The sequence below is a fragment of the Hyperolius riggenbachi genome, chromosome 4 (genome assembly GCF_040937935.1).
Source record: "Hyperolius riggenbachi isolate aHypRig1 chromosome 4, aHypRig1.pri, whole genome shotgun sequence".
NCBI lineage: Eukaryota > Metazoa > Chordata > Amphibia > Anura > Hyperoliidae > Hyperolius > Hyperolius riggenbachi.
The window spans coordinates 468966959-468986922 of record NC_090649.1 but is presented as its reverse complement, the minus strand read 5'-3'; the positions used below and the strand labels follow the sequence as shown (position 1 = coordinate 468986922).

General features: G+C 45.0%; 1 protein-coding gene across 7 annotated transcripts in view; it reads left to right on the top strand.

The window, feature by feature from the left end:
• USH2A (usherin) overlaps nucleotides 1-19964 on the top strand; it is a 1078291-nt gene that overhangs the window by 464708 nt on the left and 593619 nt on the right. For 6 of the 7 annotated variants that reach the window (XM_068232882.1, XM_068232881.1, XM_068232886.1 and 3 more), the window contains 2 exons: nucleotides 9275-9376; nucleotides 18434-18547. In XM_068232882.1, coding sequence (XP_068088983.1) covers nucleotides 9275-9376; nucleotides 18434-18547 — 216 coding nt within the window. The remainder of the gene's footprint in view (nucleotides 1-9274; nucleotides 9377-18433; nucleotides 18548-19964) is intronic. The other variant, XM_068232884.1, reaches the window with a different exon arrangement.

The following is a 19964-nucleotide window of genomic DNA, read 5'->3' as shown; positions in this document are numbered from 1 at the left end:
ATATGGGCTTGAAAAACACCATCGCCTGCACTCTCGCCATTGTGCGCACCAGTCCAGCATGGCCATCACTACACAAACAGCTGTTTGCGGTGCATTACACAGTGAGTTTGGTGTGTCAGTGTGAATCAGTACACTAATTACACTACCTGATCGATGTATACACACGCAAAAGTACTTTATGCCTCCAATTTAGCAATGCAATGTGATTTCTGCCCTTACAACCCTGCTGTGCGTCAAATCCGTAATATTTCCCGGACTTTTGGAGTGTATCCCACTCCGCCATGCCTCCCTCCAGGTGTTAAACCCCTTGAAACATATTTTCCATCACTTTTGTGGCCAGAATTAGTGTTTGTAGTCTTGAGTTCGCCAGCCCATTGAAGTCTATTGCGGTTCGAAGTTCGCGAACCTAAAATCGGAGGTTCAGGCCATCTCTAAGTTCTACTTCATTTTACCATTTAAAAATGAGAAATATATCAATTTAAATCATAGAAATAACATTTAGAGTCTATTCAATACATTTTCAGTAGAAATATACATATATTTGCATAGATATGTATGGGCAGATAGAACAAGAGATAGATCTCTCTCTGCTCAAATCTGATTGAAAAAAGATCTGTTGCCTGCCCATACACCGCAGGCCGATTCCCAGAGCTGGGCCGAGGCAGAGGCAAGTTAGGCTCCAGCCTCAGGGCGCAGTGTAGGAGGGGGTGCATAACTCCAGTGGCGCAGCTAGGGTATTTGACACCCGGTGCTGATAATTTACTGAGACCACCCACACACACACCGTGGTGGAAAATGGGTGTGGCCACTAGCCAGTGGCGTAGCTAGGGTATTTGATACCCGGTGCTGATAATTTACTGACACCCTCCACACACGCAGTGGTGGAAAATGGGTGTGGCCAGAACAGTGGAGATAGCCACAATATAACAGTGCGACTCTAAGGTGTTGTTTCAGCCAACCCTAGAGTAATTTACCACCACATCTCTGTGTCCCCCTATGGGTGTGAAAAACGACGATCATTGCCGAAAGCTGTCAAATCCTTTTCTACACGCTTGCTGAAAAGCATTTGACTGAGAATGTGTGAACTAAGCCTTAAGGCATTTAATTAGATTTTAATTTTAATTTAATTAGACAACCTTCCCTATACACATAAGAAAGTAGTGTTTACCCATTGGATGTACAGAAACTACATGATGCTATCACATCAATGTTGACCAAAATCTCTGAGGAATGCCATGAAGGTAGATTGTAGTGGCCGGCAGGTAGTGATAGGTAGATTGTAGTGGCCGGCAGGTTGTGATAGGTAGATTGTAGTGGCCAGCAGGTTGTGATAGGTAGATTGTGGTGGCCAGCAGGTTGTGATAGGTAGATTGTGGTGGCCGGCAGTTAGTGATAAGTAGATTGTGGTGGCCAGCAGGTTGTGATAGGTAGATTGTAGTGGCCGGCAGGTAGCGATAGGTAGATTGTAGTGGCTGGCAGATAGTGAAAGGAAGATTGTGGTGGCTGGCAGGTAGTGATAGGTAGATTGTCGTAGCCAGCAGGTAGTGATAGGTAGATTGTCGTGGCCAGCAGGTAGTGATAGGTAGATTGTGGTGGCCAGCAGGTAGTGATAGGTAGATTGTCATGGCCAGCAGGTAGTGATAGGTAGATCGTCATGGCCAGCAGGTAGCGATAGGTAGATTGTAGTGGCCGGCAGATAGTGAAAGGTAGATTGTGGTGGCCGGCAGGTAGTGATAGGTAGATTGTAGTGGCCAGCTGGTAGTGATAGGTAGATTGTCGTGGCCAGCAGGTAGTGATAGGTAGATTGTGGTGGCCAGCAGGTAGTGATAGGTAGATTGCAGTGGCCGGCAGGTAGTAATCAGTAGATTGTGGTGGCCGGCAGGTAGCGATAGGTAGATTGTAGTGGCCGGCAGATAGTGAAAGGTAGATTGTGGTGGCCGGCAGGTAGTGATAGGTAGATTGTCGTAGCCAGCAGGTAGTGATAGGTAGATTGTCGTGGCCAGCAGGTAGTGATAGGTAGATTGTGGTGGCCTGCAGGTAGTGATAAGTAGATTGTCATGGCCAGCAGGTAGTGATAGGTAGATCGTCATGGCCAGCAGGTAGTGATAGGTAGATTGTAGTGGCCGGCAGATAGTGAAAGGTAGATTGTGGTGGCCGGCAGGTAGTGATAGGTAGATTGTCGTAGCCAGCAGGTAGTGATAGGTAGATTGTCGTGGCCAGCAGGTAGTGATAGGTAGATTGTGGTGGCCTGCAGGTAGTGATAGGTAGATTGTCGTGGCCAGCAGGTAGTGATAGGTAGATTGTCGTGGCCAGCAGGTAGCGATAGGTAGATTGTAGTGGCCGGCAGATAGTGAAAGGTAGATTGTGGTGGCCGGCAGGTAGTGATAGGTAGATTGTCGTGGCCAGCAGGTAGTGATAGGTAGATTGTGGTGGCCTGCAGGTAGTGATAGGTAGATTGTCGTGGCCAGCAGGTAGTGATAGGTAGATTGTCGTGGCCAGCAGGTAGTGATAGGTAGATTGTGGTGGCCTGCAGGTAGTGATAGGTAGATTGTCGTGGCCAGCAGGTAGTGATAGGTAGATTGTCGTGGCCAGCAGGTAGCGAAAGGTAGATTGTAGTGGCCGGCAGATAGTGAAAGGTAGATTGTGGTGGCCGGCAGGTAGTGATAGGTAGATTGTAGTGGTCAGCAGGTAGTGATAGGTAGATTGTGGTGGCCGGCAGGTAGTGATAGGTAGATTGTAGTGGCCAGCAGGTAGTGATAGGTAGATTGTCGTGGCCAGCAGGTAGTGATAGGTAGATTGTGGTGGCCGGCAGGTAGTGATAGGTAGATTGTAGTGGCCAGCAGGTAGTGATAGGTAGATTGTGGTGATCAGCAGGTAGTGAAAGGTAGATTGTGGTGGCCGGCAGGTAGCGATAGGTAGATTGTAGTGGCCGGCAGATAGTGAAAGGTAGATTGTGGTGGCCGGCAGGTAGTGATAGGTAGATTGTAGTGGTCGGCAGGTAGTGATAGGTATATCGTGGTGGCCGGCAGGTAGTGATAGGTAGATTGTAAGGGCCGGCAGGTAGTGATAGGTAGATTGTAGTGGCCGGCAGGTAGTGATAGGTATATTGTAATGGCCGGCAGGTAGTGATAGGTAGATTGTAGTGACCGGCAGATAGTGATAGGTAGATTGTGGTGGCCGGCAGGTAGTGATAGGTAGATTGTGGTGGCCAGCAGGTAGTGATAGGTATATTGTAGTGGCCGGCAGGTAGCGATAGGTAGATTGTCGTGGCCAGCAGGTAGTAATAGGTAGATTGTGGTGGCCAGCAGGTAGTGATAGGTAGATTGTGGTGGCCGGCAGACCTGTAATGTGTCTGCTGTCCCTGCCAGCCTCTCACACAAGCTGCAGGCAGCCCTCCTGAAGTTTAGGGACTGTCAAAAACTTTTCAACCTGTGAAATACCTTATGTAGCTGTCCACATGCAGTCTTTATAATGTTGAGAGAGCTGAGTTTTTCCCACAGACCCTGCAGGAGGCAAGCCTCTGTACATTTACCAGCTTGCCCGCTTCAGCAATTTCAGCGATTTTTTTTTTTTAAAGGTACAGGAGTCTCAAGGGGGTATTCCAGACATCCGTAACCCCCAGCTGAATGCGCCAGTGTGTGGTGGCCAGCAGATTTTAGTAGCAGTCAGGTACTGAAAGAGGTGACATTCGGAGATGACAGTGGAAGGGAAGACGAGTAGCAATGACAGCGGGAAGGGGTGACAGCGGAAAAGGGCGTCAAGCGACAATGAGCGCCAATGACAGCGGCAAAGGGTGACAGGTAGCAACAACAGCGGCAAGGGGCGACAAGTAGCAATGACAGTGGGAGGGGGCGACAAACAGTGATGAAAGCAGGAAGAGGTGACAGTGGGAAGAGAAGATTGGCAGAAATAGAAGTGAGGAAGCCAGAAGGCAGCAGGGGTCACAGCAGGCAGCACTTACATTGCCTTGTTGTCACTGAGGGTAGCTGGCTAGCTGCATGGAGACTGGGACAGAGACCTGAGCCTTCCTTCCTTCCATGGTGGCGGGGCCTAACAGGTGGCCGATTGGGCATGGCTTAATTAAATGGGCGTGGCCTAATCGCAGTGCAGGAGGGATGCACAATAGGACATCAGAAAAGAGGTTGCAATGAAATCCGGGCACCAGCCAGCAGTTAATGCTAATTACACCTTTAATACATCCCCAGGAAATTCCATACAGTAATACAGTGGAGGCCTAACAGCCGTTTCACAGGAACACCTGCTGAACATTTACAATGTTACAGACATGCCGCTCTGATGATCTGCGGGTCTGAAAACGACAGCACAGCTCTGAGGGATGGGGGCAACAGAAAGGGCACTTTATAGAATCACAGCTGGGGCCCGTGTAGCAGAGCCACTTTTCGGCTCCAGACTGTGCATGTGACGTCACCCTTCCCTGCTGACACCCCAGTGCGGTCCGCACTTACCGCAACCCCCTTACAACGCCAGTGCATAACTCACTCAGCTATCATTCCCCTATTGTGTTTGAAGCAGAGAGAAATAAGAAAACGGGATACATGGCAGTGACTACAAGCCAGATAACTAGAGATTAAAGAGAACCAGAGATGAAGCACCCTCATGTATTTTATTACATTTATCAGTGGGAACATGACAGTAAACACCTACCCTGCTTTTAGTTTCATTGTTATCTGCTTAATTAGTCTATTAGCAACTGTGATAAGGTCACAGGTCACAGGTCAAACCTCGACTATTCAGTCGAGGTTTGACCTGGAATCATTATAGCTGAGTCACTCTTCTGTGTAGTCTTTTCAAGACCAAGCCTTCCCCTCTCCTGGCTTAGATTTCATGCTTTGCATACTGAGAGCTGTGATGATATGGGAGAGGCTGCTGCTCCTGAGAGAGAAGCTCTGTGGCTGTAATATGATCCCTGTGTGCTCTGTGTGCTCTGTGTGCACTAGATCCTGATAATAACGGCAGTTTCATTCCTATGAGAGACACTTCCTACAGGCAGATATCATACCAAAATGAAAGCACATAGATGAAAGGCTGCATTTAGCCTAGATAGCAGCATAGTCTCATATAGCCTAGACAGCACATCCAGAACAACTGATAACCCGGAAGAAGAAGGGATATGAGCCGGCGGCCATATTTGATTTTTCCTGGAGCAATAATGGATAAAAAACACTAAAAAAGGCACACCAGAGCGGCAAAATTATCAGGTAGAGCATTTATTTTTTACAAGCTATCAACTGATATGTTTATTTTGTGTGAAACGTTCATCTCTGGTTCCCTTTAAGGAGGTGGGGGCCCTGGGGCACCTCTTAGTCTAAAAGCAATCAGTGTGTGACGGCTGGGGTGGGAGGATGGAGGGGCGCACTTTGGTGTCTCAGACTTGGGTGCTGGAGCACCTCGCCCCGGCTCTGCAAATTCCTGATTGGTTTCAGCATGAAATCTCTCAGAAATTGGCCTTGTTACGCTGCATCTGCCATCTCACCAGCCCCGGCACTGTCCCCCTAATGTAAAATGTGTCCCCCGGTGTCCAGTGCAGTATACTTTAGCTGTTGGTGTTTGCTGTTGGCTCTGGGCTCTGTCCTCATACATGCGCCCCACATGGTTGCCACTGTATACGTGGGTGCATGTGTGATGTCACATGCCCACGTTATGCCGGCAACCACATGGGGCGCATGTATGAGGACAGAGCTAGCAGCAGACACCGACCAGTAAAGTATACTGCATGGGACACTGGGGGGGCACATTTGAAATGGGGGGCAGTGCTGGGGGTTCCATCATGTCCATCGCTCATCCCGATATTGCACGCCGTTACAGCCGCACACTCGATCAAGCATGTTGGCCCTACATCTTGCAGCATGTCCAATCAATGTAGGCGACCAATTTCAGCCCGAAATCGGTCGCATCATCGATCGGGCATGCTCTTGTTGGCACCGATTTTCATCCGATTATAATAATCGAATCAGATGGTCCATCGACCGCTAAGTCGCCTGATGTATGGCCACCTTAAAGTGAACCTCCGGACTAAAAATCTACTCAGCAGAACTGAAAAGGCTTGGTGTTTCTTTAACAGTTTCACAGCATCAGAACTTTGTTTTTCTTACCAAAGCATCATTTTTATCTGCATTTTTAAGCTAAGCTCCACCCATCAAAGAAAACTGCCTGGGCTTTTTTTTCCCTGATGCTGTGCAAAGCATGATGGGATTTCCTATGTTGTTATTCATGTTGCCTAGCAACTGGGAGGGGTGATCAGCACACAGGACAGTTGGAACTGTGTCTCATGCTCCCTGTCAGCTCCTTTCAACCAAAAAGATGGCTGCCCTCATGAAGTCAAACATTTGCCTGTTCTTTTAAAACAGGGTGGGTAAGGGATTATATTAACTATCTATTTTAATTAACATAACTAATGTAACTTAATGTCAGTATGTTTGTTTAGGCTGACGTTCCTCTTTAAGTCTTGTTTGACAATCTGTAACTAAGTTTCATAAAATACACAGAGAAGAAAGTGTAAGTTTTGCTGGAGAAGGTTCTTGCCGTGGTTGTTAATGTTGTAAAATAACAGCGAGTGTTTGGGAACAGGGCCCTTAATGGTGTTTATGCAGTCTAAACATGACAGTCAATTTAGCATCTCATACATTAACCTGTCTGGGGTGTAGTGATTCATGTCATATAAATCATACTACGCCATCGTACCTCTGACAACCACATACACATGCTGTTTTTTTTTCTGTTTTGTTGTTTTTGTGTTATTCATTAAATTGATCGGTCTTTTGCTATTAGCCTGCTTGTCTTGTAGTTACATTACAGTACTGTGATCTGTTTTCAGATTCGTTTTAATAACACTGCAGTGTTTGCTATTACTGTTTCTTAGCGCTTAGGAATAATGTTATAGAAAGGCTACACTGTGCCTTGGACCTGAAAAAATAGGCCTAAAGGGGGCCCTAAAATAGAAGCAGGAAGATTTGGTGTGCAGGATCCTGGTGCTGCCATAGAGAAAATTGGTTTTATTAGTTCACAGGGCCGGTTCAAGCCCCAATGGGACCCTGGGGCAAAGGTGGCTTGGGCCCCTGCCCCTATCCCTCTTTTTCTCCCGTAGCAAATTCAGACCCCAGCTAAATCTGAACTTGGAATTAGCACTATTTAGCACTATTCACACTAGGCATGAGCCTAGAGGCGCACATGTGCTGAGGGGTGACTCTCACTACCCTGGAGCTGCGTTGCTGCCACCACTCTCTGAGCATAGAGAGCTGAATGGGCAAGCTAGATGGGACTGCCCATCCAGTTCCCTATGCTTCCTGTGGGATGACCAGCTCAGCTCCATGCATGTAGCAGCTCTCTATGCTCCAGGGGAAGTGACATCAGCCTGGTGCTCCAGGGGAAGCGACCTCAGCCTGGCACCAGCATAGCCAGTTGGAGCCCACTGTGCAGGTTTGTGGGGAGAGGTACAGCTGGGCCTGCCAGGAAACTGGAGCAGCCTGCACACTTGTGGTGCAGTTCAGCAGGCAAACCCAGGTTTACGTCAGGATTTGAAGGTTTGCCAGAGGGCGGAGTTTAGCACTCCAGAACTCCTGTTGTTATAATTTGGCCCTGGTTAGATGTACAATATGGATATAACTGAGTGCAGGGCGGCTATGGGACACATTATGGCGAAGCACCACTGCAGGTATAGGCCACTAATTTGAGCAGTAGTTCTGAAACAAAAAAACAAACAAACAATGGCAGATAAATTAAGATAACATGAGGAAAAGTTTCATATGTTGAGGGAAGTGTTTTATTAGTAAAAATAAAATTCCTTGAGGTTTTATTAGTGGACTTTCCCTAGGCAAGAATCTCAAGGTTTGCCTCACAGGAGCATTAAAGGGAGAATAAAAACAAGGAACACCAAGAGCCCCAATAGTGTAATATGTACTGGTAAATGGTTACTAGATAGAGTAGATATTAATACTCACAAACCAGGGTTACCATTAGGCAACCACTGTAAAGGCAGGTGGGGAGATTTTCCTGACCCCACTCAGGAATAAGAAGTCGCTCTCTGTAGATGAGAAAAAGGGTGTTCAACCCTCCACCCAGGGTGGACTCAATATTATGCAGGAGAACAGAGGCGCCAAAAGGATAAAAGGAAGCTAAATGAGCTTAAAAACCAAATTCTTTGGTAAATAGAGGAGGTAGTGGTGGACTTACCTCCTCCAAGTAGACACACAACGACTGTAGTAAACACAGTCAATATATTTTATTTATGAACTCCAAATATGCAACGCGTTTCGCAGGTTTGATCCCGCTTCATCAGGCAATAACAACGGAGCAATAGCATATGTGGTCAGTAGAAGAGCCAGGCACCTCTGTCTCCCAGAGGTGCCTGGCTCTTCTACTGACCACATATGCTATTGCTCCGTTGTTATTGCCTGATGAAGTGGGATCAAATCTGCGAAACGCGTTGCATATTTGGAGTTCATAAATAAAATATATTGACTGTGTTTACTACAGTCATTGTGTGTCTACTTGGAGGAGGTAAGTCCACCACTACCTCCTCTATTTACCAAGAATTTGGTTTTTAAGCTCATTTAGCTTCCTTTTATCCTTTTGGCGCCTCTGTTCTCCTGCATGTTGAAGGGAGAATGATATCATTTGTAGGCCGCTGATATGTGCTATGCTAGTTTGGGTGGCCTCTCCTCCTGTACGCATGGAAAAAGCTACAAATTAAGTCATTTTACCACATGATTTACAGGGGTGAGTGGGTGAGTTACTGTTGCTGACACCCACTGATTCTTGCAGCCCCAAAACGATACATATTTTTAAATGTACAATTTGTAGTCTTCGTAGCAAACCTGGAGTGAAAATAAACGTATGCGCTAACTAGATTTGTCAGCAATTTTTTTGGCATATAAGACACTCCGGAGTATAAGATGCACCTGGTAATGGGTAGCATGGAGGCACCCAATGTGTGTTCTAATTAAATATCAAAATATATATAAAAAGAGAGATAATCACTTACCTCTTCAGAAGATATTGACCTGAGGAAGCGGGCCATGACCCATTAAACGCGTTGTCAGATTGCTTTTTGCATAAAAACTTTTTTCCAGTTGAACGTGTGTCTATATCTTCAGGAGAGGTAAGCAATTACCCCTCTTTATATATTTTTTTAATCTATATTTTAAAATACTAAAATAGAACACTTATTGGGCGCCCCTATCCTACCCATTACCAGTCAGAACTCCTTTGGAGGTAACAGCTTTGCAATTTTTCTGAAAATTCTATCATACTACAGGAGAGCGACCATCCAATATCCAGCAGGACCTGGAGTACCAAGCAGGGACGGTAAATTCCCTGCAGGCCTATACGATGGTTGCAGGAACTGCCACCCACCTTTGTGAGTATATAGCTGTATAAGTTTATCCTCCCTATACCTGGCGATACTTCACCATTGGGCTCCCGGTCTCTACCTACTTCTCACCCAGGTATTCTTGGCCCTTACAAGAATCATCAAAGAAAAAAACCCTATAAGATGCACCTAGTTTTAAAGGGCAAAAACCAGGGGAAAAAATATAATAAAACTGGTGCATCCATGGTCCAGAAGCATCTCCCCTAATTATTGTGTCCCCCGTGTACCTTACCCCATGTGTTCTCCTGTGTCCCCATGTGTCCCCTTTTGCCCACCATGTGTCCTCCTTTGCCCCCGTGTGTCCACCTCCGCTCTCCTCTTGTGCCCTCCTCCACTCCCCTGTGTAGAAGTATATGCAGCAGCAGCAAGGCTCCCCTCATCAACGGCTCCAGAGGGGACCTCTCCTATCGCTTACTGCTCCCCTAGTGCCGGCTTCTGCTGATCGCATCATCAGCAGTAGCCGGCACTAGGAGCGCAGTAAAGGGAGAGGAGAGGTCTCAGATCGCCGCTGGAGCCATGGATAAGGTGAGAGGAGGAGACATGGGGACAATACAGGGAGTCCCGACATTGCGGCAGGTCGGAAGTTTGTATCGGCGGGTCTGTATTTGGCATATAAGATGCAGGGACTTTTCTCCCCTTTTGGGGGGAGAAAATGTGCAACCTTTATGCCGAAAAACATGGTAATTCTGGAAATAACTTTCCTGTAGCCCATACATGTCAAACTCTGGTGCGCAGGCCAAATCTGCCCCGCAGAGCTATCAAATTTGGCCTGCAAGCAGTTCCCCCACTTTGCATTATATTTGGCCCGCTCTAGACCACCAGAGAAGCAATACTAAAAGTGAAGCCCTAGATCACCAGGGAAGCCATATGGGGAAGGGAGGGGGGAAATACTAGACACCAGGTAAATGTGTAGGGGAGGGGAGCACTAGACACCAGGGAACTGTATCGGGAACATGGCCAGATTAGTACTTTTTACTGCCCAAGACCACTATCACCAATAGTAACCCCCTACCACACACACATTTTTATTGATCCCAGTAATCAACGTATATAAAGATGCTTATTAATGATGCAATTTTACTGAACGATCAACCTTCTGATTGATTGGATTGCACAGTGTTTATGGTGCCAGTCAATTGCAAACGACCAGTCTGTCAATTGTTTTATTAATCTGCTTTATGGATTTAATACATTTAAATTGATCGTATTTGTTATAATTTTTATTCCATTTATGGGTTAAATCAATGCTTTCTGCTTTGATAGGTTGGTGCTAGGTGGAGGGCGGAGTTGGACTCGGATGATGTGACAGCTCAGGTCACGGACAATAAGCTGCCCGCTTTTGCTGCCCCTTCATCCCCTGAACCCCAGACACTTGCCCAACTGCTGCAGTTCACATGTTTGGCAACTTGACTGCATGAGTGTGCCAGCCCACAGCCCGCCCATTGCTTCCTGGTGCCCTAGGCCATGGCCTTTTGTGGCCTTGCCTGAAATCCAGTCATGATTGGGGAGGGAGGGGACCACTATCCACCAGGGAACTGTATAGTGAAGGGAGGAGCCCTAAACACCAGGGAACTTTATGGGGAGGGAGGACCACTAGACGCCAAGGAACTGTTTAGGGGAGGGAGAAGGCATTACACACCAGGGAAATGTATTGGAGAGGGAGGCCCACTAAAAACTAGGTAATTGTATTGGGGAGGAGAGCCATTATATACCAGGGAGCTGTATAAGGAGGCACTAAAAGTCAGTGAGCTGTATAGGGATGGAGGGAGGCCATTAGAAACCAGGGAACGTTATAAGGGAGGGAGTTGGCCAGTAGTCATCAAGATTGGCTCAGGACTTGATCCCAGTGTTCAGTTTTGGCCTACTTTGTATTTGAGCTTGACATCTCTGCTATAACCCCTTCTTATTATGGATTCAAGGGTTAAAAATCTCTATTTCAGGCTTGTCTGGCTAATAGCTATAGGTCAGACTGTATGCTCATATGACTGACCTATAACCCAGCCCTAACACCTGCGTACACTCTTGCCTAACAAAAACTACACAACCCTGCAGGTAGATGTAGCATACAACCCGGCATATAGCTTTTACCAAAACAGCAAGGAATTGCAGATACAATATAACTGAATAGTCACCTGAGGCTTATGGGCTGAGGCAATCCAGACAAAAGTATAATTACAATACATATGCAAGGTCAGACAGGCCGGGATCAGGGCAGGCAGCGTTCATGCAAGGTCCCTAAACAATCCGAGGTTTGGCAACAGGGAATCCAGTAGATGCAAGGTCAGGGACAAGCCGGGTCAATACCAGAAAATCAGAAGAAGAGTAGTCAGGTTCAATCCGGGTCGGCAACAAAGTATCAGATCTGCAAGAAGCTTGGTCAAGAGACAGAATATCTGCAGCAAGACGAGCGCACTCTCAGCTACAAGCCCAGCATAGGCTATCACGGGCGAAGTCTGAGCGTGCCCACCAGATACAAATACAAACATCCCCCAATCAGAACTCCGCATGTCAGCTGATCAGCTGACAAGCAGGGAGACACGTGACTACTGTTGTGTGGACGGAGCATGCACTGAGACGCGTCCTCCGCCTGCTGCCCTCCACGCCTGTGGGTCAGCAGCAGGGACGGTAACAAATTGTGAGTGAGCGGCAGGGCCGTCGGCAGCGGCCTGCCGAGACCTTACACTCTATGGGCTTGATTCACAAAAGAGTGCTAACTGTTAGCACGGCCGTTTTCGCTCGAATTTTCGCATTGCGCGCGCTCGCGAATGTTCACGAGAAACGATAAAGTTTGCGCGCGCAAACGCGAATTTTACCGCAAAATCGATATCGTTTTTGCGTGAAAATTCGCGTTCGCGCGCGAAAACGTTATCGCTTAGCGAGCGCGCGCCATGTGAAAATTCGCGCGAAAACGGCCATGCTAACAGTTAGCACTCTTTTGTGAATCAAGCCCTATGTATTCTGAACCATGTTGACCATTACAGTTATGTTACTGCATTACTGCTTAAGTTTGAAATGGAAAAAAGCTGGGGGGAGTGGTTAGTGTCAGATTAGTTTGGGAGGTTTGGGTCATCCTGGGTAAGAAAAAATGTAAAGCTCAGGCACAGTTTTAATGTAAAGTTAAAATACAATTATTTGATGTTATTTGGGCTTAAAAAACAAAGTTAGTGAAAAAGCAAAACACTTTCTTCTCCAATTCAGAGATCTTAGCTCCTCCTCCACAATCTCCAACTACCCACTTCCTTCCAATCAATATGAAGCCACAATTCTGAACTCGAGACTGACACAGACGTCAGAGGATCAGGCAGCAATGTAGGTGTGTCTTCATTTGACCAATCATCCATTCCTCTGCATGCCCATGTGACTAAGGGAGTGGTTCAGACTGACTGGGAGTAATCAGCCAGCTGTAGGTCTCTGAGTAGGTGATGAGAATCTATGGATTGGTGCAGCAGATTTTTTTTTGTTTTATATTCGGTTAAAACCCAGTAATTTTTACAGTTTTTATGTATAATTAATTTCAAGTAATGTTCTATTAAAGTTCAATTCCATTTTTGCTAGTACAGCATTTTTCTACTGTTGTGTGTGAGGGCTGCACATCCTCTTGTATCCTAATGTTATTAAAAATGACCTTTCCATTTTAATTTGCAGCCAGCTACAAAATTCCAAAGCTGGCAGTAAGCAGAAATTGCGCTTGTTTTCCAGCATGGAATCTGCTATGACTCTGCAGTACAGACTGTACAGCTGGGTACATTTTAGAGATGAGCGTAATGACCTAATTACGATTTCGCGAAATTTCGCGTAATTAGTGTAATTACGATTATGGCCGTAAGTACATAATCGTAATGAAGAAGGATTTCGCGAAATTTCGCGTAAGCGTAATTTTCACGTAATTTTCGCATTACAGTGGGTATTACGAAATTAATGCGTATGGCCATGCTCCCAAGCGGAAAAGTTGACGCATGTATCAATGTTAGGTAGCCGCCGACTTTAAGGGTTAATAGCAAAGCCCCCTTAAATGCTAAGAGCCTCAAATTTGGAGTATATATTAAGGAGATCAGGAGGAATAAGAGGAAAATTTTTTTTTTCAAAAAGACCTTATAGTTTTTGAGAAAATCGATGTTAAAGTTTCAAAGGAAAAATGTAAACCTTTAAAAACCCGCCGACTTTAACGGTTAATAGCAAAGCCTGCTTAAAGTTTAGGAACACCAAATTCCCAGGGTATATTAAGGGGATCAGTGGGAATAAGAGGAACAATTTTTTTTTTCAAAAAGACCTTATAGTTTTTGAGAAAATCGATTTTTAAGTTTCAAGGGCGAAAATGTCTTTTAAATGCGGAAAATGTCAGTTTTTTTTGCACAGGTAACAATAGTGTATTATTTTCATAGATTCCCCCAAGTGGGAAGAGTTTTACTTACTTCGTTCTGAGTGTGGAAAATATAAAAAAAAACCGACGTGGGGTCCCCCCTCCCAGACCTCTTTAACCCCTTGTCCCCCATGCAGGCTGGGATAGCCAGAATGCGGAGCACCGGCCGCGTGGGGCTCCGCACCCTGACTATACCAGCCTGCATGGTCCATGGATTGGGGGGTCACGGAAGGGGAGGGGCAGCCAAGCTTTCCCCTCCCCCTCCGAGCCCTTGTCCAATCCAAGGACAAGGGGCTCTTCTCCACCTCCGATGGGCGGTGGAGGTGGAGGCCGCGATTTCCTGGGGGGGGGTTCATGGTGGAATCTGGGAGTCCCCTTTAAAAAGGGGTCCCCCAGATGCCCACCCCCCCTCCCAGGAGAAATGAGTATAGAGGTACTTGTACCCCTTACCCATTTCCTTTAAGAGTTAAAGTAAATAAACACACAGACACTTAGAAAAAGTATTTTAATTGAACAAAAAACATAACCACGAAAAAAGTCCTTTAATATTCTTAATTAACCATTAATACTTACCTGTCCCTTTAAATAAATGATCCCTCGCAATATCCTCGGAAATGTTCTATCAGTTACAATGTAACAAAGTTATTACAATGTAACAACTTTGTTACATTGTAACTACGCCGCACCCGACGTCACTCGCCGCCGCCGCTGCCGCGTCTGTGCTGCACGGACCCGACAGAGCTCTGAGCTATATAGCTCAGAGCTCTCTAAGCATCTTTGTATTTGGGCTCCAAGGAGCCCCATTGGTCCTTAGCAGACCAATGGGGTTCCTTTAAATCAGAAGGAACCCCATTGGTCTGCTAAGGACCAATGGGGCTCCTTGGAGCCCAAATACAAAGATGCTTAGAGAGCTCTGAGCTATAGCTCAGAGCTCTGTCGGGTCCGTGCAGCACAGACGCGGCGGCGGCGAGTGACGTCGGGTGCGGCGTAGTTACAATGTAACAAAGTTGTTACATTGTAATAACTTTGTTACATTGTAACTGATAGAACATTTCCGAGGATATTGCGAGGGATCATTTATTTAAAGGGACAGGTAAGTATTAATGGTTAATTAAGAATATTAAAGGACTTTATTCGTGGTTATGTTTTTTGTTCAATTAAAATACTTTTTCTAAGTGTCTGTGTGTTTATTTACTTTAACTCTTAAAGGAAATGGGTAAGGGGTACAAGTACCTCTATACTCATTTCTTCTGGGAGGGGGGGTGGGCATCTGGGGGACCCCTTTTTAAAGGGGACTCCCAGATTCCACCATGAACCCCCCCCCCAGGAAATCGCGGCCTCCACCTCCACCGCCTATCGGAGGTGGAGAAGAGCCCCTTGTCCTTGGATTGGACAAGGGCTCGGAGGGGGAGGGGAAAGCTTGGCTGCCCCTCCCCTTCCGAGACCCCCCAATCCATGGACCATGCGGGCTGGTATAGTCAGGGTGCGGAGCCCCACGCGGCCGGTGCTCCGCATTCTGGCTATCCCAGCCTGCATGGGGGACAAGGGGTTAAAGAGGTCTGGGAGGGGGGACCCCACGTCGTTTTTTTTTTATATTTCCCACACTCAGAACGAAGTAAGTAAAACTCTTCCCACTTGGGGGAATCTATGAAAATAATACACCATTGTTACCTGTGCAAAAAAAACTGACATTTTCCGCATTTAAAAGACATTTTCGCCCTTGAAACTTAAAAAGCGATTTTCTCAAAAACTATAAGGTCTTTTTGAAAAAAAAAATTTTCCTCTTATTCCCACTGATCCCCTTAATATACCCTGGGAATTTGGTGTTCCTAAACTTTAAGCAGGCTTTGCTATTAACCGTTAAAGTCGGCGGGTTTTTAAATGTTTACATTTTTCCTTTGAAACTTTAACATCGATTTTCTCAAAAACTATAAGGTCTTTTTGAAAAAAAAAATGTTCCTCTTATTCCTCCTGATCTCCTTAATATATTCTCTAAATTTGAGGCTCTTAGCATTTAAGGGGGCTTTGCTATTAACCCTTAAAGTCGGCGGCTTTTTTATATTATACGGAGCGTTACGGTTTAACGCGAAATTACGGTAGCGTTTAATGCGAAATTACGGCATGAACGAAACGCGAAATTACGCGTTGAAAATTACGCTTACGGTATTTTCAATTACGATTTTAATGGCAATTACGCTACCGTAATTTCGCATCGTAATCGCAAATTTCGCATGCGTAATTTTAGTAATGCGAAATTACGAAAATTTCGGCTCAACTCTAGTTTGTGCTTTGGGAATTGGAACAGTTCCGATTTTCACAGTTCCAAGTACAAACACGAAAATCTGAAATTGCTCTGTTCCGAGTACTGTGTTCCTTCCTTCCATTGGAGTCAATAGGGACGACTTCCCAAGTTAATAACAAAACCCCCGTGCATGCTATCATCACCAAATTTTCCCCCTATGTTGAGGCCCCTGTTACATTTGCATTACAAGTGTGCATTGCATTACCCTGTTCTACTAGAGGGGAACGCAATGGCAATGCAAGTCAATGGGGCCTAGCACACTTTCCATGTTGCAATGTGCCCAAAGTGTTCATCCCACCCCAAGCCTGACACACAGCCGTGCTAATTGCGTGGTGCTTGTGTGGTAATGGAAGTCAATGGGCGACACAGTAAGTGGGAATGATGGAGTATGGTGTGTTGCGGTGCGAATGCACGGACCGACGGGAATCCCGTGATGTACTTCCTGTCTAGCAGGGAATACGTCACTGAGCAGGGGGCGGTGCTATGCATATGTCCCTGTTGACGCACTCTGCCACAGGGTCATATGATTGACATTTTTTGCGTCGCGTGGGATGCGGCAGGATCATAGCATCGCACCGCAACACAATATATATATATATATATATATATATATATATATATATATATATTTATTTATTTATATACATACATACATACATATATACATATATATATATATATATATATATATATATATATATATATATATATATATACATACATATATATATATACATACATATATATATATATATATATATATATATATATATATATATATATACATACATATATGTATACATACATATATATATATATATATATATATATATACATACATATATATATATATATATATACCTGGCTGGTCCTCCTTCATACATCTAGATGAGCTCCAGGGCCAACAGGATAATGTTTGATCCCTCCCACCCGGCAGTCGTTTCTTCCCCCTCCTTCTCTCAGGACGACTCTACAAGACCATCCTCACCTAAACCTCTAGGCACAGGAAAACCTTCTTCCCCCATGCAGTCCTGAACTCAAGCACCTTTCCGAATGTAACCTCCCGGACTTCATCCCCAGTACCTCTGGGGTGCTAATGTACTGTACATGTCCTTATGTAGTCTTCCATCAGTTGCACTGTGTCACTTGTTGTTGTTATGTCATATGGGCCTCGATTCATCATTGTCTTTGCGATAGCTTTTTCCAGTTCGTTAAATTACCATATTCAAAGTTTATCGATTTCTGGTTGTATTCATCAAGGTTTTTGCGCATTCGGTGTGAATTAACAATTCGGTAACCATTCGGTAACGTGACGATATTTCCATTTTACAGTGGTAATCTAACACAAGGCCATAAGATTCCCATGGAATTGTGGGTAAAAAGGCAGTCCTTTGAACACCACATAGTAACATTCCGAATAGGGCTTAACACCTGGACCACGATTCTGGAAGTGGTTTGGGATAATCCCACAATTTTGCCAGCTATGGCTTGATAGGAGCCTTTTCTGAAAAAATGTAGTGCAGCTAGCAATTTAGTTAACCCTGGCACTGCCTGTGTTCTCTTACACGATGATTCAAGAGAAATACTGATGTCCTGGTATAGCAAATAAATCCATTCTCTTGCAAATTGATATTGTTCTAGACCTTATTCTTGCCCTTCTGCGCCTTTGCATCACTCTCAGCTGATACATAACCACTTCAAATGGCTCCATCCTCTCTGTCAGCAATGATCTGACAGGAATAACGACAGACCAGTGAAGGAGATAACTAATCCTAAATGTAACGCTAAACCACGCCCACTTTCATGAATTGCACTTTCTTCCATTTTATCGCATTGTTACCGAATGATTACCAAATGCTCGCTAACAGCTGTAGATAACTTTGATAAATCCTGAAATCAACTTATCGAGTTCGGTATTTTACCGAGCTGTCGGTAATTGATTCGATAAGTCTTGATGAATCGAGGCCATGATGTTATGTTGGCCATTTGCACTATGTTATTTTGTCATATGTTTGTTATGTTGTTATTTACACTATGTCATTGTCGTGTGTACCAGTGTTGCTTGCGAACATTCCCGAAAGTCATTTTTGCATTGAAAATGCTATTTTCTGTTTCAAGAAATTGTTCACGAAAATAGCAAAAACGATATTTTTACTGTAAAAAATCATCATGAAAAACGCAAAAACTCAAAAAAAGAACGAAAAATGTATTAGATGGCATTTTCGCTGGAAAATCGAATTTAACATTATTTTTTGCCCAAAAAAAAAAAATTTGGCATTTTCATTCTTCACTGGTGTGCAGTGTGCACCACAAATCGTTCCGGGGTGGCACTTGGCGAATGAAGCCGATTCTGATTGTGATCACCTGTCCCTTTCTCTTTCAGGCGCCCTGGCAGGCCTGCTGCCCTTTACGAGGTACACGGTAACATTATCGGCCTGCTCTCTATCCGGCTGCAGCGAGATCTCCCGCCTAGCGAACGTCACCACTCTGGAGGAAGGTAAAGCAATTCCGGAGGCCTTGACTTTCCCCCCATCTCCATCATGAATAATAAAACAGAGGGATCTGAAGGCTGCCGAGCCATTTTCTGCAAAAACCAAGAACCTAATTTGATGACAAAGTGCATTGCCAGAGTGTAATTGCTTCATTTTTTGGAGGGGGGTGGCTGGAATGAATCAAACTCCATACCCTTTAATGACATGCATCTTTAATAGCTGTAATGCAGATTAATGGGCTTTTTAATTGCTGTTACATTGTTCATGCAAGAGCCTTGTCATTAATACGGAGCATCTGAAAGATTAATGAAAGCTTCCTCATTTTACTATGGCTCGCGAGTAAATCTAGAGACAGACAGACTAAAAAGAATTGATTGGATGGCACAGTTTGAAATCGAGAATCAGACGGACACTTTCTATGGTCTCTTTTAATGGCTAAAGAGCGGGACAGGCAACAATTATTTCAGCTTAGTAGCGATACCAAATGCCAATTGGAGGCCGTATTAATCATGTTAACATGCGGACCATTAATCAGATCCCCGCGCTTCTTGTGTGCTTATAGAATGGCCGATGTGTTTCTTTTCACGTTAAAGATTTCTGTAGGAAACCGAAAAAGAAAAACAAAAAACCTTTCGGTTAGCTTTACGCCGGTTTCAGAGTGAAAATTAGCCTGCAGGGATAACCGCATTATTACGCGGTGATCCCCGTCTGGCAGCCGGCCAAGCAGGAAGTGATGATCACTTCCTGTGGCCGAAACAATCACATGCACAGAAGTGCATTGCTAAAATATACTTACACGCAACGTGTAAAACTTGTGGCAAGCATTTTAACACACACGCGTCACATGAGACTTACATGACATACAGTTCGCCACAGGTCAACACGGAAACCACATGGTAACATAGGTTTGCCCTAGCGTCAGGGATGTGTTGAAAACGTCACTTCCGTCGTATCATGCTGCAATGCGCCGGTATGAAAGGGCCCATAGCCTTTTATTGCCCTGCGGTGGGGTGCGGTAAAAATACTGCACCGCCCCAGTGTGAAAAGCCCCTGAATGGCAGAATGTTTTTACTAAAAAGGATTGTAGGAGGCACCCTGAAATTGCTTAGAATCTAAATGATGAGGCTAAGTATGTGAGTAGTTAGAGACGCTCATTCGGATTTCCACATTTCCAATTGGAAATCCTCATTTCCGCATCGGAATGCAGTAAGCAGATTTCGGCGGAAAGTGCGGTAATTTCTGCTGAAAATTCGCTTACCGATATGCCTTAATTTTAAGATAGTCAGAAGACTCAGATTGAATAATCCAATTAGAGAATGCGCATTTAGGTGTACATTTTGGTGGAAAATCCGCATTACCGATATTTGGTGATTTTAAGCCAATCAGAAGTTGGAATGAAAAAGCCAGTCAGAGAATGCAGTT